This window comes from Nelumbo lutea, chromosome 4 (genome assembly GCF_056320005.1).
Source record: "Nelumbo lutea isolate HS-2025 chromosome 4, American lotus-T2T, whole genome shotgun sequence".
Lineage (NCBI taxonomy): Eukaryota > Viridiplantae > Streptophyta > Magnoliopsida > Proteales > Nelumbonaceae > Nelumbo > Nelumbo lutea.
In genome coordinates this window covers 1,102,436-1,119,912 of record NC_142687.1, presented here as the reverse complement: position 1 = coordinate 1,119,912, position 17,477 = coordinate 1,102,436, and the positions used below count along the sequence as shown (strand labels likewise).

The 17,477-nt window shown below is 39.2% G+C and overlaps 1 protein-coding gene across 3 annotated transcripts in view; it reads left to right on the top strand.

Moving 5' to 3' along the window:
• Positions 1-14,498, top strand: part of LOC148853299 (OVARIAN TUMOR DOMAIN-containing deubiquitinating enzyme 12-like) — a 63,680-nt gene extending 49,182 nt beyond the window's left edge. For 2 of the 3 annotated variants that reach the window (XM_088985430.1, XM_088985431.1), the window contains exons 6-10: positions 7,542-7,615; positions 7,941-7,989; positions 13,263-13,347; positions 14,102-14,158; positions 14,255-14,498. In XM_088985430.1, the coding sequence (XP_088841556.1) occupies positions 7,542-7,615; positions 7,941-7,989; positions 13,263-13,347; positions 14,102-14,158; positions 14,255-14,301 (312 nt within the window). In that variant the 3' untranslated portion in view covers positions 14,302-14,498. The other variant, XM_088985432.1, reaches the window with a different exon arrangement.
• Positions 14,499-17,477: the final 2,979 nt, after the last annotated feature.

Here is a 17,477-nt window from a genome sequence, read left to right as displayed (position 1 = left end):
TAGCTTCAACTGTCCATGATCAGGAAATGGTATGCCTTTGCTTGGGTGTCCCTTTAAATAAGCAAGAATCCTGTCCTCCCAAAGCTAGACTCGTGGGGCAAGCATGTATTGACTCACCACACTCACTGCATAGGAGATGTCTGGTCTTGTCATACACAAATACAATAGCCACCCCACAAGTCTCTGATATCTCCCAATGTCCTTTACCAGCTCACCTTTTGATGCATTAATTCTATGATTCTGATCAGTAGGAGTACTGACTGCCTTTGTTCCAAGCTTCCCTGTTTCTTGTAGAAGATCCAAAACATACTTCCTCTGAGAAATAAAGATTCCATGTTTTGATCTTGTAACTTTAATACCCAAGAAGTACCTAAGCTCTCCAAGATCCTTAATTTCAAATTCCTTGTGTAGATTATTCTTCAAACTGTCAATCTCACTTAGGTCATTTTCTGTGACAACAATATCATCCACATAAACAATTAGGACTGGCACTAAGGATCCCCTCCGCTTCACAAACAAGGTATGGTCAGATTGAGTTTGAGTGTAGCCAAAAGCAACCAAGGCCTTCTTGAACTTGTCAAACCATGCTCTGGGAGACTGCTTTAAACCATAAAGTGACTTCTTAAGTTTGTATGCCTTCCCCTTTTCAACATCACTATAGAAACCAGCAGGAAGTTCCATATACACTTCCTCTTGAATATCTCCATTTAGAAAAGCATTTTTCACATCAAGTTGAAATCGGGGCCAAGAGTATGTGGCAACAAGAAAAAGAAGTATCCGGACAAAAGTCATCTTTGCAACTGGTGCAAAGGTCTCTAATAATCAATGCCATAGGTCTGGGTGTATCCTTTTGCAACAAGTCTGGCCTTATACCTTTCTATACTTTCATCTACCTTATTTTTGACTGTGTAAACCCATTTGCATCCAACAACCTCCTTGCCCTCTGGTAGATCCACAATCTCCCATGTTTGATTATTAATTAAGGCTTCCATCTCTTCCTGCATAGCTGTCTTCCACTCAGGTTTGGAGATAGCCTCACTGACATCCTTGGGTATAGAGGAAAGGAAGGCGCGGTAGGAAGGAGAAAGTCCAATGTAGGATAAATACTGTGAAATACAATGAGTAGTACACTTTCTCTTCCCTTTTCTGAGAGCAATAGGAAGGTCCAAGTTATTTGTAATGTGATTAGTAGAATCAATGGGAACCGAAACAATAGAGGGATCAAGAGGAATACCTGAATCCGTGTCAGCAGAATTTGGAGTCTCCAAGGAACCGATAGGAAGTGATGTGAGTTGTTCTTCTACAGTGGGATCAACCTCCATGTGAAGTCTCTGTCATGAGTAACACTGAGAAGCAGGACGCAAAGGAGTGAAGGGATGAGGGATCCATCATATGGATGGCCGAACCCTGCAGGAATGTTGGGCGAAATTTCAATAATTTCTCTCTCCCGTCTGGGAATCGCATTCCCTATTTTAGAAAACTGCATTTTCAATGATCATTCTTGAAGCAAAATTGGACCAGATCTGAAACCAAAGGGAGGAGAGGGATATACCTGATATGAAGTAGCAGTAACTCCCAATGAAGGTGTTCACGCCCAAGGAGAAAACCCAAACCCGCTTCCACTGAAGATGACACAGTGCATAGTGAAGCAGGATCAGTAGGACGGCTCTTCAGCAAGAACCGACTTCTTCAGCAAGAATGGAGTAAAGGGCTGATGAGCACGACTTCAGATTGTTTCTTTAGCCAAGAAACAATATCAAGAGCTCTTCTTGATCAGTTTCACAAGTGGAGGTCGAACTGGGTAGGTATAGCAAGAATAAGGAGAGAATTCTGTAGATTGCTATGTGTAAAACTGAGGAATACGCCCCCTTTTTATAGTCTTCTTTGGATCAGCCTCCTAATCTAATTAGGAGAGAGTTTCTTGATCCAAATCTGATATTTGGATATGGATTCTTAAATGGATAAGACTTATCTTATCCTTTCAGCTAATCCTAATCAGATTATAAATAAGTTCTTGCCTCCTTTTAATTAACCAATTTAAGCCTAGTTCGAATTGGGCTTTAGGCCCATGAAGCCTATGTGCTCACTTACACCTTTAACCTGCTACCCAGTTGGCTCTCTTTGTATGGCGTGGGACCCTTACATCGATCTACACATCAACCACATGGGTTTAGCCTAGCCTTTGTTACAAGGCTTGGCCGAATTCACTGTAGGAGACAATGACCCCCTGAGTCTATCATCATGGTCTCTTAATGGGCCCAACATTTACACTAAATGGTCATTGGGTCCAGCCACCTTATGAAAACCCAAGGACTGTGGGCAGATGCAAGATTAGCCCATCAGGTATTACCCCCAATGGTCTTACACTTAACCTCTCAGCCCATAATGATCAAACATTGCCCGACAAGAGAGGACCTCTCCCTCGGCTGCAAGGAACAGTGCTGCACTCTCTACTTACATGGATCCCAGGAATTAAAACCTTTTGCAAACATTTTGAAACCATAATATATATATATATATATATATATATATATATATGTGTGTGTGTGTGTGTGTGTGTGTGTGTGTGTGTGTGTGTGTGTGTATAAATATATTTTGCAAAAAATAAATTTTAACGTTTGAAATCAACTGTCGGTAGTTTAGGTTTCCATCAGAGAGAGTGCATCCCCGATCATTAACTTTGTCCGACAAAGGGGCTGATCCTGTCATTATGATCATCCACTCAGATGAATTCTCGGACTGTCCCAACATACCCAGATTTTGACCCCCTCTAAGGATCTCACTGATTGGCATATCAAAGACAGTCTAATCCGACACCTAGTGCAGTACCATAATCGAGTCTAGGGGTCAGGTGTAACATTCCAGTTTTGCCCATCTGTCTCTAAGGTCTAGGGCAATACTAGAATTTTGGTCTGGTTCAAGGTTTCAAGAAAACCCACACTACATGCACCTCAGGTCTCACCCTGGCAGTTGAGACAAGCCACCCCAACCAACTTGGCGGCACATCAGTGTCAGCCTTGGTAGGATAAATCTCCCAAGATCTATCCAACAACTGTGAAGATTCTAAACTAACACGAGTCTCATAGGTGTCCAGTTTAAGGGTATTACACAAACATAACAAAACACATGAATCGATTATGTACTTTTATTCATTTACAATAAATGTCATCAAGCACATCAATCTGATTGGAGCTAAGGGCATACATTGTCTAACAAGGAGGTGGTATGGTAGGTGACATAAGAGGATTAGACATAGGAGTGGACACAGGAACTGGAACTGGAAGAGGAATAGACTGTTCACTCACTTCCCCAAAACACTCCCCTTGAGAAGGATTCTTCGAGAAGAAGGATGTGGACTCAAAAAAGGTGACATCCATAGTAACATATCGACTCCCAGAAACTAGATCATAGCAACAGTACCCTTTTTGATTTTTTGCATATCCAAGGAAGACACACTTCTCTGCCTTCGGATCAAGCTTCGAGCGGTGAGGACCAAGAATATGTTCAAAGCAAACACACTCAAACACCTTGAGAGGAATATGGAACATCTCCCCCTCAGGAAAAAGGAGACTGAATGGTGTGTTGAATCCAAGTATATGGGAGGGCACCCTATTAATAAAAAAGATTGTTGTGAGAACTGCATCACCCCAAAACCGAACTGAAACAGTAGTTGCGATCAGCATGCTTCTTGCAATCTCAACAATGTCTGTTTTTCCTCTCTGCAACACCATTCTGCTCTGTAGGAATAGCTGCTCTGATGGACAACACCATATTCTAACAGATATGAAGCAAGGTGTTTTTCAAAATATTCCCTGGCATTGTCTGATCTGAACACCTTTATTCGTGTTTCAAACTATGTTAGCACCATCTGATGAAATTGCCTTACCAAGGATGGTACCTCATCTCAAGATCTCATTAAGTAAATCCTAGAATATGGAGAAAAATCATCCACAAATAAGAGAAAATATCGATAGCCACCCATAGAAGGAGCATGATATGGTCCCCACACATCATAATGAATAACACCAAAAGGAGATGAACATCTTTTATTACTATCTTTAAAGGAATGTCTACAATGTTTTCCAAGTTAACAACCTTCAAACTCCAGATTGGACAAATTAACAAACCCCAAAAGCTTTGGAAATAAGAAACTCAAAGAAGAAAAAGACAAATGACCCAAATGATTATGCCAAAGCATAATCTGATTCACAGACCCCGACTCACTATCCCTGTTGACATGATGACCCTGATGATGAGGAAGCACATCCAGGAGGTAGATTCCATTCACTTCACGACCACTCCCAATCGTCCTCTTTGAATCCAAATCCTGCAAGACACAATGACTAGGAGAAAAAATTACTGAGCAATTTAGGTTCTTAGTCAAACTATTAACAGATAACAGGTTAGTACTTAATCTGAGAACATGAAGGACAGAAGGAAGGGAAATGGAATCCTTAATCTTGACAGAGCCCTTCCCAGCAATGGGAACATGAGATCCATCAGCTGTGGAGACTCTTATCTCTGCCAGAACAGAGCCTGTTAAGAAGAAAAAATAGTGGGACTATGGGTCATGTGCTCTGAGTCTCTAGAATCTATAATCCAAGGAGGTTCCTCCTTACCTGTAGTAGAAACATAATTTGCAGTGGCATGTGAACTACCTGTGTGAGCAAAGGAAGTAGAGTGTGCTCCACCAGAACCACCTGTACCTAATTGTCCACCTATTACTGAATTAGGACTAACTGTATCCCGTTGATTCAGGAACTGCCCATATCTCTCAAGTTCGGCCCTCACTGTGATAGCTGCAACAGACTGCAGAGTAGCTGTAGTAGGAGGGGCGGGTATATCACCAGTGACTGCCATGTGAGCATTTCCCTTCTTGTTTTTGAGTATATCCGGCACAAGATGAGGATGAAGCTTCCAACAGGTATTTCTTGTGTGTTTAGGCTTCTTACAGTAGTCGGAGGGGCGGGTATATCACCAGTGACTGCCATGTGAGCATTTCCCTTCTTGTTTTTGAGTATATCCGGCACAAGATGAGGATGAAGCTTCCAACAGGTATTTCTTGTGTGTTTAGGCTTCTTACAGTAGTCACAAATGAAATCCTTTTTGTCTTCTTGATTTCACTACCACCCCGGTCTCCACTTTGTTTAGGTTTCACAGTGCTAACCATGGCTGATTGATCAAAACCAGAATTTTTCATCATCACATTTCCCCTACTCTCTTCCCCTGATACAAAGGCATATGCCTGAGAGAGAGTAACACTGTCCCTGGAAAGAATATGTTGTCTTGCAATATCATACTCGGGATTAAGGCCAACAAGAAATTAAAAAACCCTATACTTCTCTAGGAGCTTATTGCAGGCAGCTGCATCCTTAGTGGTTTCCCAAACAACTGTCTCCAGATGGTCAATCTCCTGCCACAGGGTTTTAAGGGCTGAAAAGTAAACAGCAATAGGTCTATCTCCCTGCCTTGTAATAATCTGATTCCTCAATTGATAGGTACTAGCAACATTCTCACTCTGTAAAGTAGGTTTCTGCAACCCCATTCCATATTTCCTTAGCTGTATTTGCCCACAAAAAATTCTTATTTATATGGGGCAGCATCGAATTACACAGCCAAGTCATCACCATATAATTTTCCTATACCCACTGGGAGCTGCTAGTTTTGGGTTTCACTTCCTCACCAGTGATATACCCTAACTTGCTGCGAGCACCAATGGCCATCTTTGCAGATTGTGACCATTCTAAGTAATTTGAACTATCCAACTTAATTGTACTAATGGTCCCAACCCCGAAAAGGTCTCCGACACCTCCCACTGGTTCCATTTCACTCCCGGGTTTGTTTTCAACTCCGTTATCCTCCATAATTCTCAAAAAGGGGTAAGAAGGTTATTGTAGGATGAAAGAATATCAAATAAATCACTTTTGGTACCATTGACACCCTTCTAGTGCCCTAGATGATCTTCCCACAAAAGATTCCTTTTCTGCGGGACGGAAGAAAAGAGAGAGGAGGCAGCCGCTCTCTCCAAAGACCTCCAAAACATGCAAGACTTGAACCGCCCCCTTCAGAAAACTCCAAGGAACCCTAAAAAATTAGGGCACCACTTCCTAGGTCAAAATTGAAGAGTCCAACAGAAGCAAGACTCCCCCTTTCTCCAGTTTTTCCTGAATTTGCTGGGAAACCCTAAACCAGATACAAGGCAAAACAAATCCAACAAAAAATACAAAAACTGGGCTTACCTGAGATCTTCGATCAGCCTCTCAAATCACCATGCAGTCGGCTGATCTAGGGCTGCATGATAGAACAGCTCAAGGAACCTTCAAACCTAGCTCTGATACCAAGTAGAAATCATTGATTGCAGTTTTGGATGAATTCCTTGTGAAGAGAAAGAAGAAGATGAAGAGTTTCAGTAGTAGAGAGAAAAGAGAAGAAAAGGAGTGGGATGTCAACCAGAACTGAATTAGTTCTGGCCATCAACCCCTCTTTGTATTATATACTCAAATTAAAAGAATAGGAGATTACAAGAATGCCCTTAGTAGGGCGGCTACTTAAGTAGCTGAACAGTCATAACTTAAAAAACATAAACTAATGGGCCTAAAGCCCAATAACTTCCTAACTTAATAACTTAAAAATAAAAGATAAATAACTGGGCCCAATAACTAGAAATCGACTCAACTCAACCAAATCAAATTTGTTTCACCCTTAACCAAATCCAATTTGTATTCAAATTCAGATAAATGGATATCATTTGAAGCTTGTTGAAAGAACAAGTCAATATTTTTTATTTTTTTTTTAATTTAACTTGACATTTACTTGTGTCTATGTTGCTATTCCAAGATTTTGTGAGGTTGGTTTCCCATAAACTTTAACACCTGAGTGTTTGGTATCTATTCCCATACCTAGGTAACGATCATCATGAGTTTGGGGATTACTTGGACCTCCTATTCTCTCTATTTTACAAGAATGCCCTTAGTAGGGCGGCTACTTAAGTTGCTGAACAGTCGTAACTTAAAAAACATAAACTAATGGGCCTAAAGCCCAATAACTTCTTAACTTAACAACTTAAAAATAAAAGATAAATAACTGGGCCCAATAACTAGAAATCGACTCAACTCAACCAAATCAAATTTGTTTCACCCTTAACCAAATCCAATTTGTATTCAAATTCAGATAAATGGATATCATTTGAAGCCTTGTTGATAGAACAAGTCAATATTTTTTATTTTTTTTAATTTAACTTGACATTTACTTGTGTCTATGTTGCTATTCCAAGATTTTGTGAGGTTGGTTTCCCATAAACTTTAACACCTGAGTGTTTGGTATCTATTCCACATACCTAGGTAACGATCATCATGAGTTTGGGGATTACTTGGACTTCCTATTCTCTCTATTTTGTGTTAATGTTGCATCAAAATATTCTCTCTCTCGCACATACAACCTCTCTATCTATATCTATATCTATCTTCATTTATTTAAGGTTCCCGAAGATGTTAGTTTAAGTTTTCTACATTCTCTAACCTCTTGTTGCTGGCTTGCTGCAGCTTAAAGACTACCGTTCTTTGTATGAAGGCTATGTTCCCATGAAGTATAAAAGCTATTGCAAGAAAATGGCCAGGTAGGATGTCTCCTTGAGGGCTTCTACTTTATCATTTTTCATGCAATTATTCCCTGTTTGGAAGTCATCCGAAAAGGAATATTTCATTATGGTCATCCATTACATTTTACTATAGAATTTTACCCATCTAAAATGACCCTCTCCAGGTTGTTAGCAAAGTATTTGATCAAGATCATTCTGATTTTCTGAAAATGGGCTCATTTCCAGATTCTTAATAAACTGAATGAATCCATTTTAGGTGTTGATGATATAGGTCAAATAATTTGTACTTCATCAATGTGAAGAAAAGTGATTTCTGTTTCTGGCTCCTTTTTTCATCATGCAGATCTGGGGAATGGGGAGACCATGTCACCTTACAAGCAGCAGCTGACAAGGTGTAGTCTTCTCTGGCACAAAAATTCTATACATACATACGCATACATACATACATACATATACATTTAGTAGATGGGTCAATGCATACATAACATATATATATATATATATAGGAGTTTTATTTGTCATGATATGTGTAGTTTCTTAACAAGTATCACCTAGGCTATCTATTAAAACAATGTCATTGTCCTCATGGATAACTGAACATTATTAGATGGTACATGAGCAACTTCCTGTCCCAAGGCCTTGATCTTTAACTGATGCACCATATAACGAATAGCGATGATTGCTCAAAATGTTGCTTTTTAAGGCAGAACCTTCTTCGTTGATAAAAGAATACTTTCTGTTGAAGATTAATCAGTTTTATGTTGTTTTTCTGAGTAGATGTTTTATGTTAGTTGTTAGATAAGAGGTGGGGACTACAATAGTTATGCTAGTCCAAATTTTATTATGTTTTTGAGTCTTATATATGCTTTTTTATGTTTTGTCGCCCTATAAGGGCATAGTTGTCTTTGTACTGCTCTATTATTTTTAGTATAAATAATAAGTGAGGGCGGCGGCTAGATTATTGCTCTTTTCTTTCAAGATTTCTTCTCCGTCTCTCTTCAAGAAACCACTTTTTGTTCATATTTTTTGAGTTCAGCAAAATTCTATTTGGTTTCAAAGCCGGGTTAGGGTTCTTGAAGTATTCTCATGCAGCCCTAGATCGACCGACTGCGTGAAGTAACAAAGGGCTGATCAATCTTCTATATATTGCCCAATTCTTGGATTTTTTGGTGGGATCTAGTCATTAGGAAGGTGATCTACTGTTCGGCATCAAAATCAAGAAGAATTGGAGTACGACGAAGAGTCCCAGAAAAGTTGGACTCTTTGTTTTTTATCTGATCTTGGGCACCCAGGTATTGTTAGTTTTCTTTTGATATTCTGAAGAGGGCAGTTAAGTTTCTAGAATTTTTCTGAGCCTCCTAGAGTGATTGATTCACTCCCTTCTATTGGGAGGTGTGGGGAGGAGAGAGATTTCTTTCCAGATAGGGTTTTCTTCTTCCGGAAGGGTTGGTTTCTATGTGTGATATTAAATTGTTTTTGGAAGGTCTCCAATCTATTTTTTCGTACTGTTGAATTGTTTGAAGTAAGATGGAGAGTTGAAATACCGAGGTGAAATCCACCGGTATTGTGGGAATGGGTGTTGGAAGTAGTAGTTATATTTTTGGGTCTGGAATTATTACTACAGTAAAACTTGATGGTACAAATTATTTAGAGTGGGCACAATTAGCCAAGATGGCTATTGGTGCCTGTGGAAAATTAGGGTACATCACTAGGGAGGAGAAGAAACCTGATATTGCAAAAAATTTCCTATGGGCTAATACTGTTAAGGAGATTTGCAAAAAATTTCCTATGGGCTAATACTGCTAAGGAGATTTGCAAAAAATTTCCTATGGGCTAATACTGCTAAGGAGATTTGGAATGGAGTGACTGAAACCTACTCTCAAAAGCAAAATGAAGCCAGAGCCTATCAATTAAGGAATCAGGTGATAAGTATGAAACAGGGAAAAAAAACCCTTGTTGTGTATTTCTCCATGCTAAAAACCCTTGGCAGGGCTGAACCCTGAATTTGACATTGCTAGGCAACATATTCTTTCTAGGGAGGGTGTGACTCTCTCAAGCCTATGCCTTTGTCTCTAGAGAGGAGAGTAGGAGGAATGTAATGCTAAGACAGCCTAAGATTGACCAGTCGGCTATGGTTAGTACAACCAAACCTAAGTCGAATGGAGACAGGGGAAGTAGTGAGACTAGAAGGGAAGATTAGAAGGACTTGGTGTGTGATTATTGTAAGAAGCCTAAGCATACTAGGGACACTTGTTGAAAGCTTCATCCAAATCTGATGCCTGTCCGGATAAGGAACAAAAAGGGAAATGCAAATGTGGCAACTTTAAGAGACTCTTTGGCCCCTCTTTCCCAAACTGATTGAGAATCCATTATAGTAGCAGTAGTGAGAATAGAATTGGAAAGGTTTGGACAGCTTATGAGTAAAAAAGATTCACTTAATTGTGGCCTTCCAGATGGATAGTAGAATGCAGGAGCCAACTACACCACTTCTTTTGCACATACAGGTAGTTCATATGCAACTACAAATCTTGCATCCACTTCAGGTAAGGAGGGATCTCCCTGGATTATAGACTCAGGAGCATTTGAGCACAGGACTAATGCCCCTACCCTTTTCAGTTCCTATCAGTTGTGCTCTGGTAGAGGCAGAGTCTCTATAGCAGATGGTTCACATATTCCCATTGCTGGGAAATGGACAATTAGAGTGACCAATGATATAACTTTATCTTTTGTTTTACATGTCCCTAAACTTCATACCAACCTACTTTATGTTAGTTCATTGACAAAAAATTTGAATTGTTCCGTGACATTTCTTCTTGGTAATTGTGTTTTGCAGAATATGGAGTCAAAGAAGATGATTGGGAGTGGTTGTGAGGTGAATGGAGTCTACCTTCTGGATGAGATTCCGAGACATTAGGGCCATCGTGTTAGCAACAACAGTAGTAGTGGGTCAGAGTCTACCTTCTGGATGAGATTCCGAGACATCAGGGCCATCATGTTAGCAGCAACAGTAGTAGTGGGTCAGAGTCAATGAACCAGATTATGCTTTGGCACAATCGCCTGGGACATCTTTCTTTTAGTTCTTTAAAATGTCTTTTCCCAAAGTTGTTTGAGTCTATTCAATTATCTACTTTGCAGTGTGAGAGTTGTCAGTTAGGAAAGCATTGTAGACAGTCTTTTAAACCTAGTAATAACAGAAGTACTTTTGCTTTTAATATTGTTCACGCTGATGTATGGGGGCCATATCAAATCCCTTCCATGGGAGGATTCCGTTACTTTCTCTTGTTTGTGGATGATTATACACGATATTCTGCGATATATTTGATGAGATCATGTGGTGAGGTTTCTAACTTAGTACGACAATTCCACCAGATGGTTCTCACACAATTTGGAGTGAGAACTAAGGCTTTTAGATCAGATAATGCCAGAGAGTACTTTGATAAGGACTTGACCACATATCTCTTAGAACATGGTGTAGTTCATCAGAGCAGTTGTGCATATATACCGCAACAGAATGGAGTTGCTGAGAGGAAGAACAAACACATTATGGAGGTGGCAAGGAGTTATGGTGTGTGCTTCAGTTCCTGTGCATTTTTTGGGAGATGCAATTCTTACAGCCGTGCATTTGATTAACCGTGTTCCTTCACGAACTTTGGGGTTTAAGGTGCCATTTAGTCTTCTTTTTCCAGATGGGGAGATATTTCACATACCTTTGAGGGTTTTTGGTTGTGTTTCCTTTGTTTACATTCTTGGCCCCCATCACAAGAAATTGGATCCTAAGGCCAAGAAATGTGTTTTTCTTGGGTATGCTCAAAACTAAAAGGGGTATATTGCTGTTATGATCCAGTGTCGAGGAGCAGATTTATGACTATGGATGTTACCTTTTTTGAATCCACCTTCTTCTCAAGTGGTCCTCCTCAGGGGGAGAGTTTTGGGGAGAAGAACTTACGATCTGTTCCTCTTCTTGTTTCTTTTGTGTCTCCATCAGTTCCTTCATCAGTTCAGCTAACACCTCCATCAGTTCCATCATCAGTTCGGCCAGCACGTCCATCAATTCTATCATCAGTTCAACCAACGCCTCCATTAGTTTCATTACCTGAGCCATTACGGGCAGCCTCAGAAATATCAGCGCCGACAGACACTCCTATCGATCCACATCACATAATTAATGTTTGTGGATGGTGAGTTGATAAAAGATGTGGGGAGATATCAAATAATGGTGGGCCGACACGACCATATATTTCTTATGCTGTCAATTTGTGAGTCAGTACATGCATGCACCTCGGGTTCAGCATTGGGAAGCTATTGAGAGAATACTTGCATATCTGAAAAAGCACCCTGGCAGAGGCATTCTTTTCTCAAATCATGAGAATTTGAAGCTAGAATCCTATACAGATGCAGACTGGGCAGGATGCTTAGATGACAGGAGATCTACATCAGGAGTGTGTACCTTTGTAGGTGGAAACTTGATCTCCTGGAAGAGTAAGAAGCAAGCGGTTGTGGCAAGGTCAAGTGTAGAGGCTGAGTATAGATCCATGGCTCATGGTGTCTCAGAACTTCTTTGGGTTAGATCTCTTTTGAGTGAGATTGGGGTAAAAGAAGAGGAACCTATGATGTTGTACTGTGACAATCAGGCTGCAATCAATATTGCCCACAATCCAATTCAGCAAGACAGGACAAAACACATTGGAGTTGATAGACACTTCATAAGAAAAAGGGTAACAACCGGAGAAGTCTGTTTGCCTTACGTCTCTTCAGAGTTGCAGTTGGCTGATGTTCTCACTAAAGGAGTGGCAAAGAACAAGCTTGAACATGATCTACGCAAGTTGGGAATGTGTGACATTTACTCCCAACTTGAGGGGGAGTGTTGAAGATTAATCAGTTTTATGTTGTTTTTCTAAGTAGATGTTTTATGTTAGTTGTTAGATAAGAGGTGGGGGCCACAGTAATTATGTGAGTCCAAATTTTATTATGTTTTTGAGTGTTATATATATGCTGTTTTATGTTTTGCCGCCCTATAAGGGCATAGTTGTCTTTGTACTGCTCTATTATTTTTAATATAATTAATAAGTGAAGGGGGCGGCCAGATTATTCCTCTCTTTTCTTTCAAGATCTCTTCTTCTCTTCTTCTCCTTCTCTCTCCAAGAAACCACTTTCTGTTCATATTTTTTGAGTTCAGCAGATTTCTACTTTTTCCATTCAATTTTAGTTGATACATCAACTATTATATTGAGGAATCTTGAAAGATGTCTTCCAATAACATTACAACATTGTCCATTATATAGATGCTCTCTAAGATGAATACTGGAGGAATATCCATAAATCAACAATGACTGTTTGATGCATGGAAGTTCTTGTCCTTTCCCCCTTACAGCTCTTGTCTTTCATATTGGTACAATACCTTTGATGTTGTCCTACTTCAAGTGATTTGATCTTTCAATCAGTATATGATGAATCTTAAAAAAAAAAAAAAATATTTTTGAACATCACTGCATGCTTGGAATTTAGATCTTTTGAGGTAGATAGATGCTAATGCATATAAATGAACAGATACTTTCGCATTTTCATTTAGTTCCATTTGTGATTCTACATTTAGTCTTGCTGTGATATTGATATAACATCTCACACTTAACCTGACATCAAGTCTAAGACTTGTGGTTGTCTGCAGTTTGCAGCGAAGATATGTCTTCTAACTTCATTCATAGATACATGCTTTATTGAAATTTTGCCACTACATCAGACTCCTCAGCGAGGTAAAACCAATAGACATAATTTTTGCTGTGATATGTTATACTTTTCAATTTTATACACTATCCTTGTGTGGATGATGGATGCGTTTATTTTCAACATATAATTTTTTGCATCATCAGAATCAGCAACTACCTTATCCCACAGAAGCGTGTTTTGGAAAATTTTAGTAGTTAGAATTAGAAATTGATTCTATGCAACATCCACCATATATGCCTCTTGAGCCAAGCCTTGTTTCTGGTACATTTTTTTTATTTGTAGTTCTCATGGTCCAGTTGCTAGATCATGATTATATTATTATGCTGCTGAATACATTTTCTCCCTTTTGACTAATCTAACTTAAAGGATGCATCTTCCTTGGTAGATATGATTTGCTTTTACTTGAAGTTGTATTGATTTCTCCATTTAACATAACCAATTTTCACAAGTCCCATACTCCCATAATAAACACTCGTATAGCAAGAGGCCAAGATACATGATAATGTTCGTCAATGCCTCCAGACTAGTAATGGGAGTTAGGAATTGCAGGTTTATGGAAAATGCTGGATAAAAAGACCTATTAATGAACTTAGCTTTGAATCAAAACTCTGCTAAAAATTGGTTAGGATACATGTATATCTTCATTTAGTTTGTATTACTCCCCCAAGTGTTGTTTGCTCTTGGGAGTGTTGAAACATTTATTTACTTGTGCATAGGCTATGGACTTGTATTGGAAATTATACTGGTGGTAGAATACCAACTAATTTTGGCTTTGTGCAGAGCTTTGGTTAAGTTTTTGGTCTGAGGTACATTACAATTCACTATATGAAATCCGAGGTCAGTTGTGAATTTCAGGGTATTTCTGTAATCTCAATGGAGGATAAGAACATTCATATCTGAGAAGTCTGAGAAATTGCTGTGCCTTTCTTACAGATGTTCCAATTGATAACAAGCCCAAGAGGAAACACTGGTTATTCTAAGGATGGGGTGGTTTGTAGCTTTATGGCATTCAAGAGATTGTCAAGACCTGTCATTGTGCATAATTATAGTCCTAATTGTGGCATTCAGGATCTTTTGTTGTCCGTATATACCTAACCTGACCTATATATGTATAAAGCTATACTATCAACATTAAGTGCATTTATATCATTAATTATTTTATTTTTTTTTAAAGAAATTTATGTGAATCTTCTGTTTTGTTGAATTCTTGGAGGATCTTGGTAAGATGAATTACGAAAATCTTTTGCAACTAACATGTCCGATTAAATTAATGGTTCCGTGCTGTTCCCCCAACTAATTTCTAGAAGATACTTTGTTTTATTTACAGGCTAGATGGAATTTTTATTCTTTTTTTTTTTGGCAAAAAAGGTACCATATAAACATCAAGGGTACACTAAAAGTCCCCTTTTACAGCTTTCAGAAAAAAACATGCATGTAAGTACGTAGGGGGGTTGGACCTAGTATGTTTTGCAAGTTCATGGGCCGGCTTAACCACCGTCCTATTTACATATAATTACTTTACATCAACAAAAAATGATTATAGGTCAAAGATGTCATATAACGATTGAGCTTCTCATGTGATATTTTTATCGGTTCCTTTTAACTTCAACAAAACATCCTTGGCATCTGATAGTAGAAAACCTTTTTTTGTAGTCCATACAAAAAAATAAAATTGTGCAGACATCTTATTATTGCCCAGAGCTTAGTTGTTGATGATGATCTCGCAGTGCAAGGTTATCCTTCCGCAAGGAGAAGAGGAGATCCATGTGAGAACATAAAGAGCCCAGTAGATGCATTGTGTGTGATAATATTCCATGATCTATCCACCATGATGATCGGGAGTTCTGTGTGTAGAGCATCTTGCGATTCTCATTCAATGTTTGGGTATGGATGAGGTGAGCGTTGTGGCTCAAAAACTTTAAAATTAGAGTAGTTACCAGCCTTCCACAGGATCGTTAGAGGGTCTGGTTTCCCATTATTGAAGATACTATCATTCCTTGCTTCCAAAGGCTTCTGAAGATGGCAAAGATTTTTGTGAGGTAATTATACTTTAGGGCTTTGTCCTTGATATGATTATTATATTGCCACCACCATTCCAACAAGTCATTGACCTGAATTTAGAAAAAGCCTCTGGCATGAGCCCAACTTGGTATTGCATCCAAACAACCCTAGCTAAAGGACATTCTAGGAAGAGATGGTTTTGACTTTCAGGGGATGACTTACAAAAAGTGCACCAGGTGTCATCTTTTCTTTTGCAAATTCAGATGGTTGCTTTTGTTCTAATCACCTTATGTAGAAATTTCCACAAAAAAATCTGGCATCTATGTGAGCACGGGGTTGCCCAAATTATGGACCACCTTGCTACATTTGTCTGATTTTGGGCCGTGGAGTTAATGAGAGTATGATAAGTCGAGCTCACCAAAAATTCACCATTCTTGGAATTTTTCTATAGCAAACGATCACTTTGTTGTAAAAGCCTAAGAGGGATATTAAGAATGGTTTCTACACTGCTATCATCAAACAGATGGTAGAGATATTCTATGTCCCAATTAAGGCTCTCAGTGATTAGATCGCAAGCCTTCAATTGAGAGGGTCCATTGCTTGTAGTTGTTCTCGTAGGGGTGTTATTCTCTAGCTGGGGAATCCAAGGATCCAAGAAAGTTGAGATTTTTTTCCCATCCCTGAGCTTCCAGGAGAAGTGAGGTTTCAACTCATTTTTTAACTTGATAATTCTCTTCCACCACCCCAAGTCTAAAGCTTTTGCTTTCAAGTCGAAGAAACATTTGCCTTTTACATACTTGGCTTCTATTTGCTGAGCCCAGAGACTACCATTGTGATTTAGTAGCCTCCATACTGATTTCAGGAGGAGAGTAGTGTTCATAAAGGAGAATTTCTTTATCCCTAAACTACCAAGGGCTTTAGGTGAACACATAATGCTCCATTTCAGGTTGCAGTTAGCAACATTGCTCGATCTACTAGACCACCAGAAGTTCTTTTGCTATCCATTATGTTGTAGAGGCCAGCTGGAAGGGAGCTTGTTTGCATGGTGTATAAGGGAATACTTTGAGTAACTGCTTTGATGAGTATGGTACGGCCAGCTTGGGAGAGAGTTTTAGCTTGCTAGAGTTCTATCCTGTGTGAAATGTTTTTTTGCAAGTTGCTTATGAGTACTCATCTTTCCCCCTTTTCTGTCTACCAACCAAGTCCTAAGGTATTTGGTACTGAAATTAATGGTTTTCATTCTTAGAGTTATGCTTAGCGACTTTTGGTGTATTCTATAAGTGTTCCTGCTAAACAAAACTCCTGATTTAGCAAAGTTAATATGTTGCCCTGAGATTTTCTCAAACAACCGGAGAGTGGCTTTAGTGTGGAGGAAAGACTCTGGATCTGCCTTACAAAAAATGAAGCAGTCATTAGCAAATAAAATATGAGTGATTGGGTCTGCATCCTTTGCAAGCTTGATTCCTTGGAGCTTTGACGAATTTTCTTCTTTGTTCAACAAAGCTGAGAGGGTTTGCATTCCAATAATGAAGAGGTAGGGTGAGAGGGGATCACCTTGCCTCAAACTTCTTTTAGTCGTAAATAAATCAAAAGAAGACCCATTGAAATTTATTGAGAATGAGGGAGTAGAGATACATTGCCGAATTAACTCACACCAGCCAATCAGGACTCCCATTCTTTTCATGGTTTTTATAAGAAATCTCCAGCCCATTCTATCAAAAGCTTTGGCCATATCAATCTTGAGAGCAACCCATTTCCCTTTCCCTCTTTAGGTTCTTAGCTTATGGATAATTTCCTTCGCTAAGATAATATTGTCTGTGATACTTTTGCCTTTGATGAAGGTTGCTTGATTTGTTGAATTAGAGAAGGGAGAAGAGGTTTTAATCTGTTGGCCAGGACTTTGGCTATAATTTTGTAGAGGGCATTGCTTAAACTAATGGGCTTGAAATGTTCAGCCTTTTCTGCACCCCTCTTTTTTGGAACAAAGATAAGGTTGATATGGTTTATTTGTTTGAGAAGTCTTTTGGTTCTAAAAAATCTTTGAATCATAGAGGTAATGTCATCACCCACAAGATTCCAGTAATGCTGGAAGAAGAAAGTAGTAAAACCATCTAGACCCAGGGCTTTGTGGGGATGCATCTGGAAGACAGCTTGC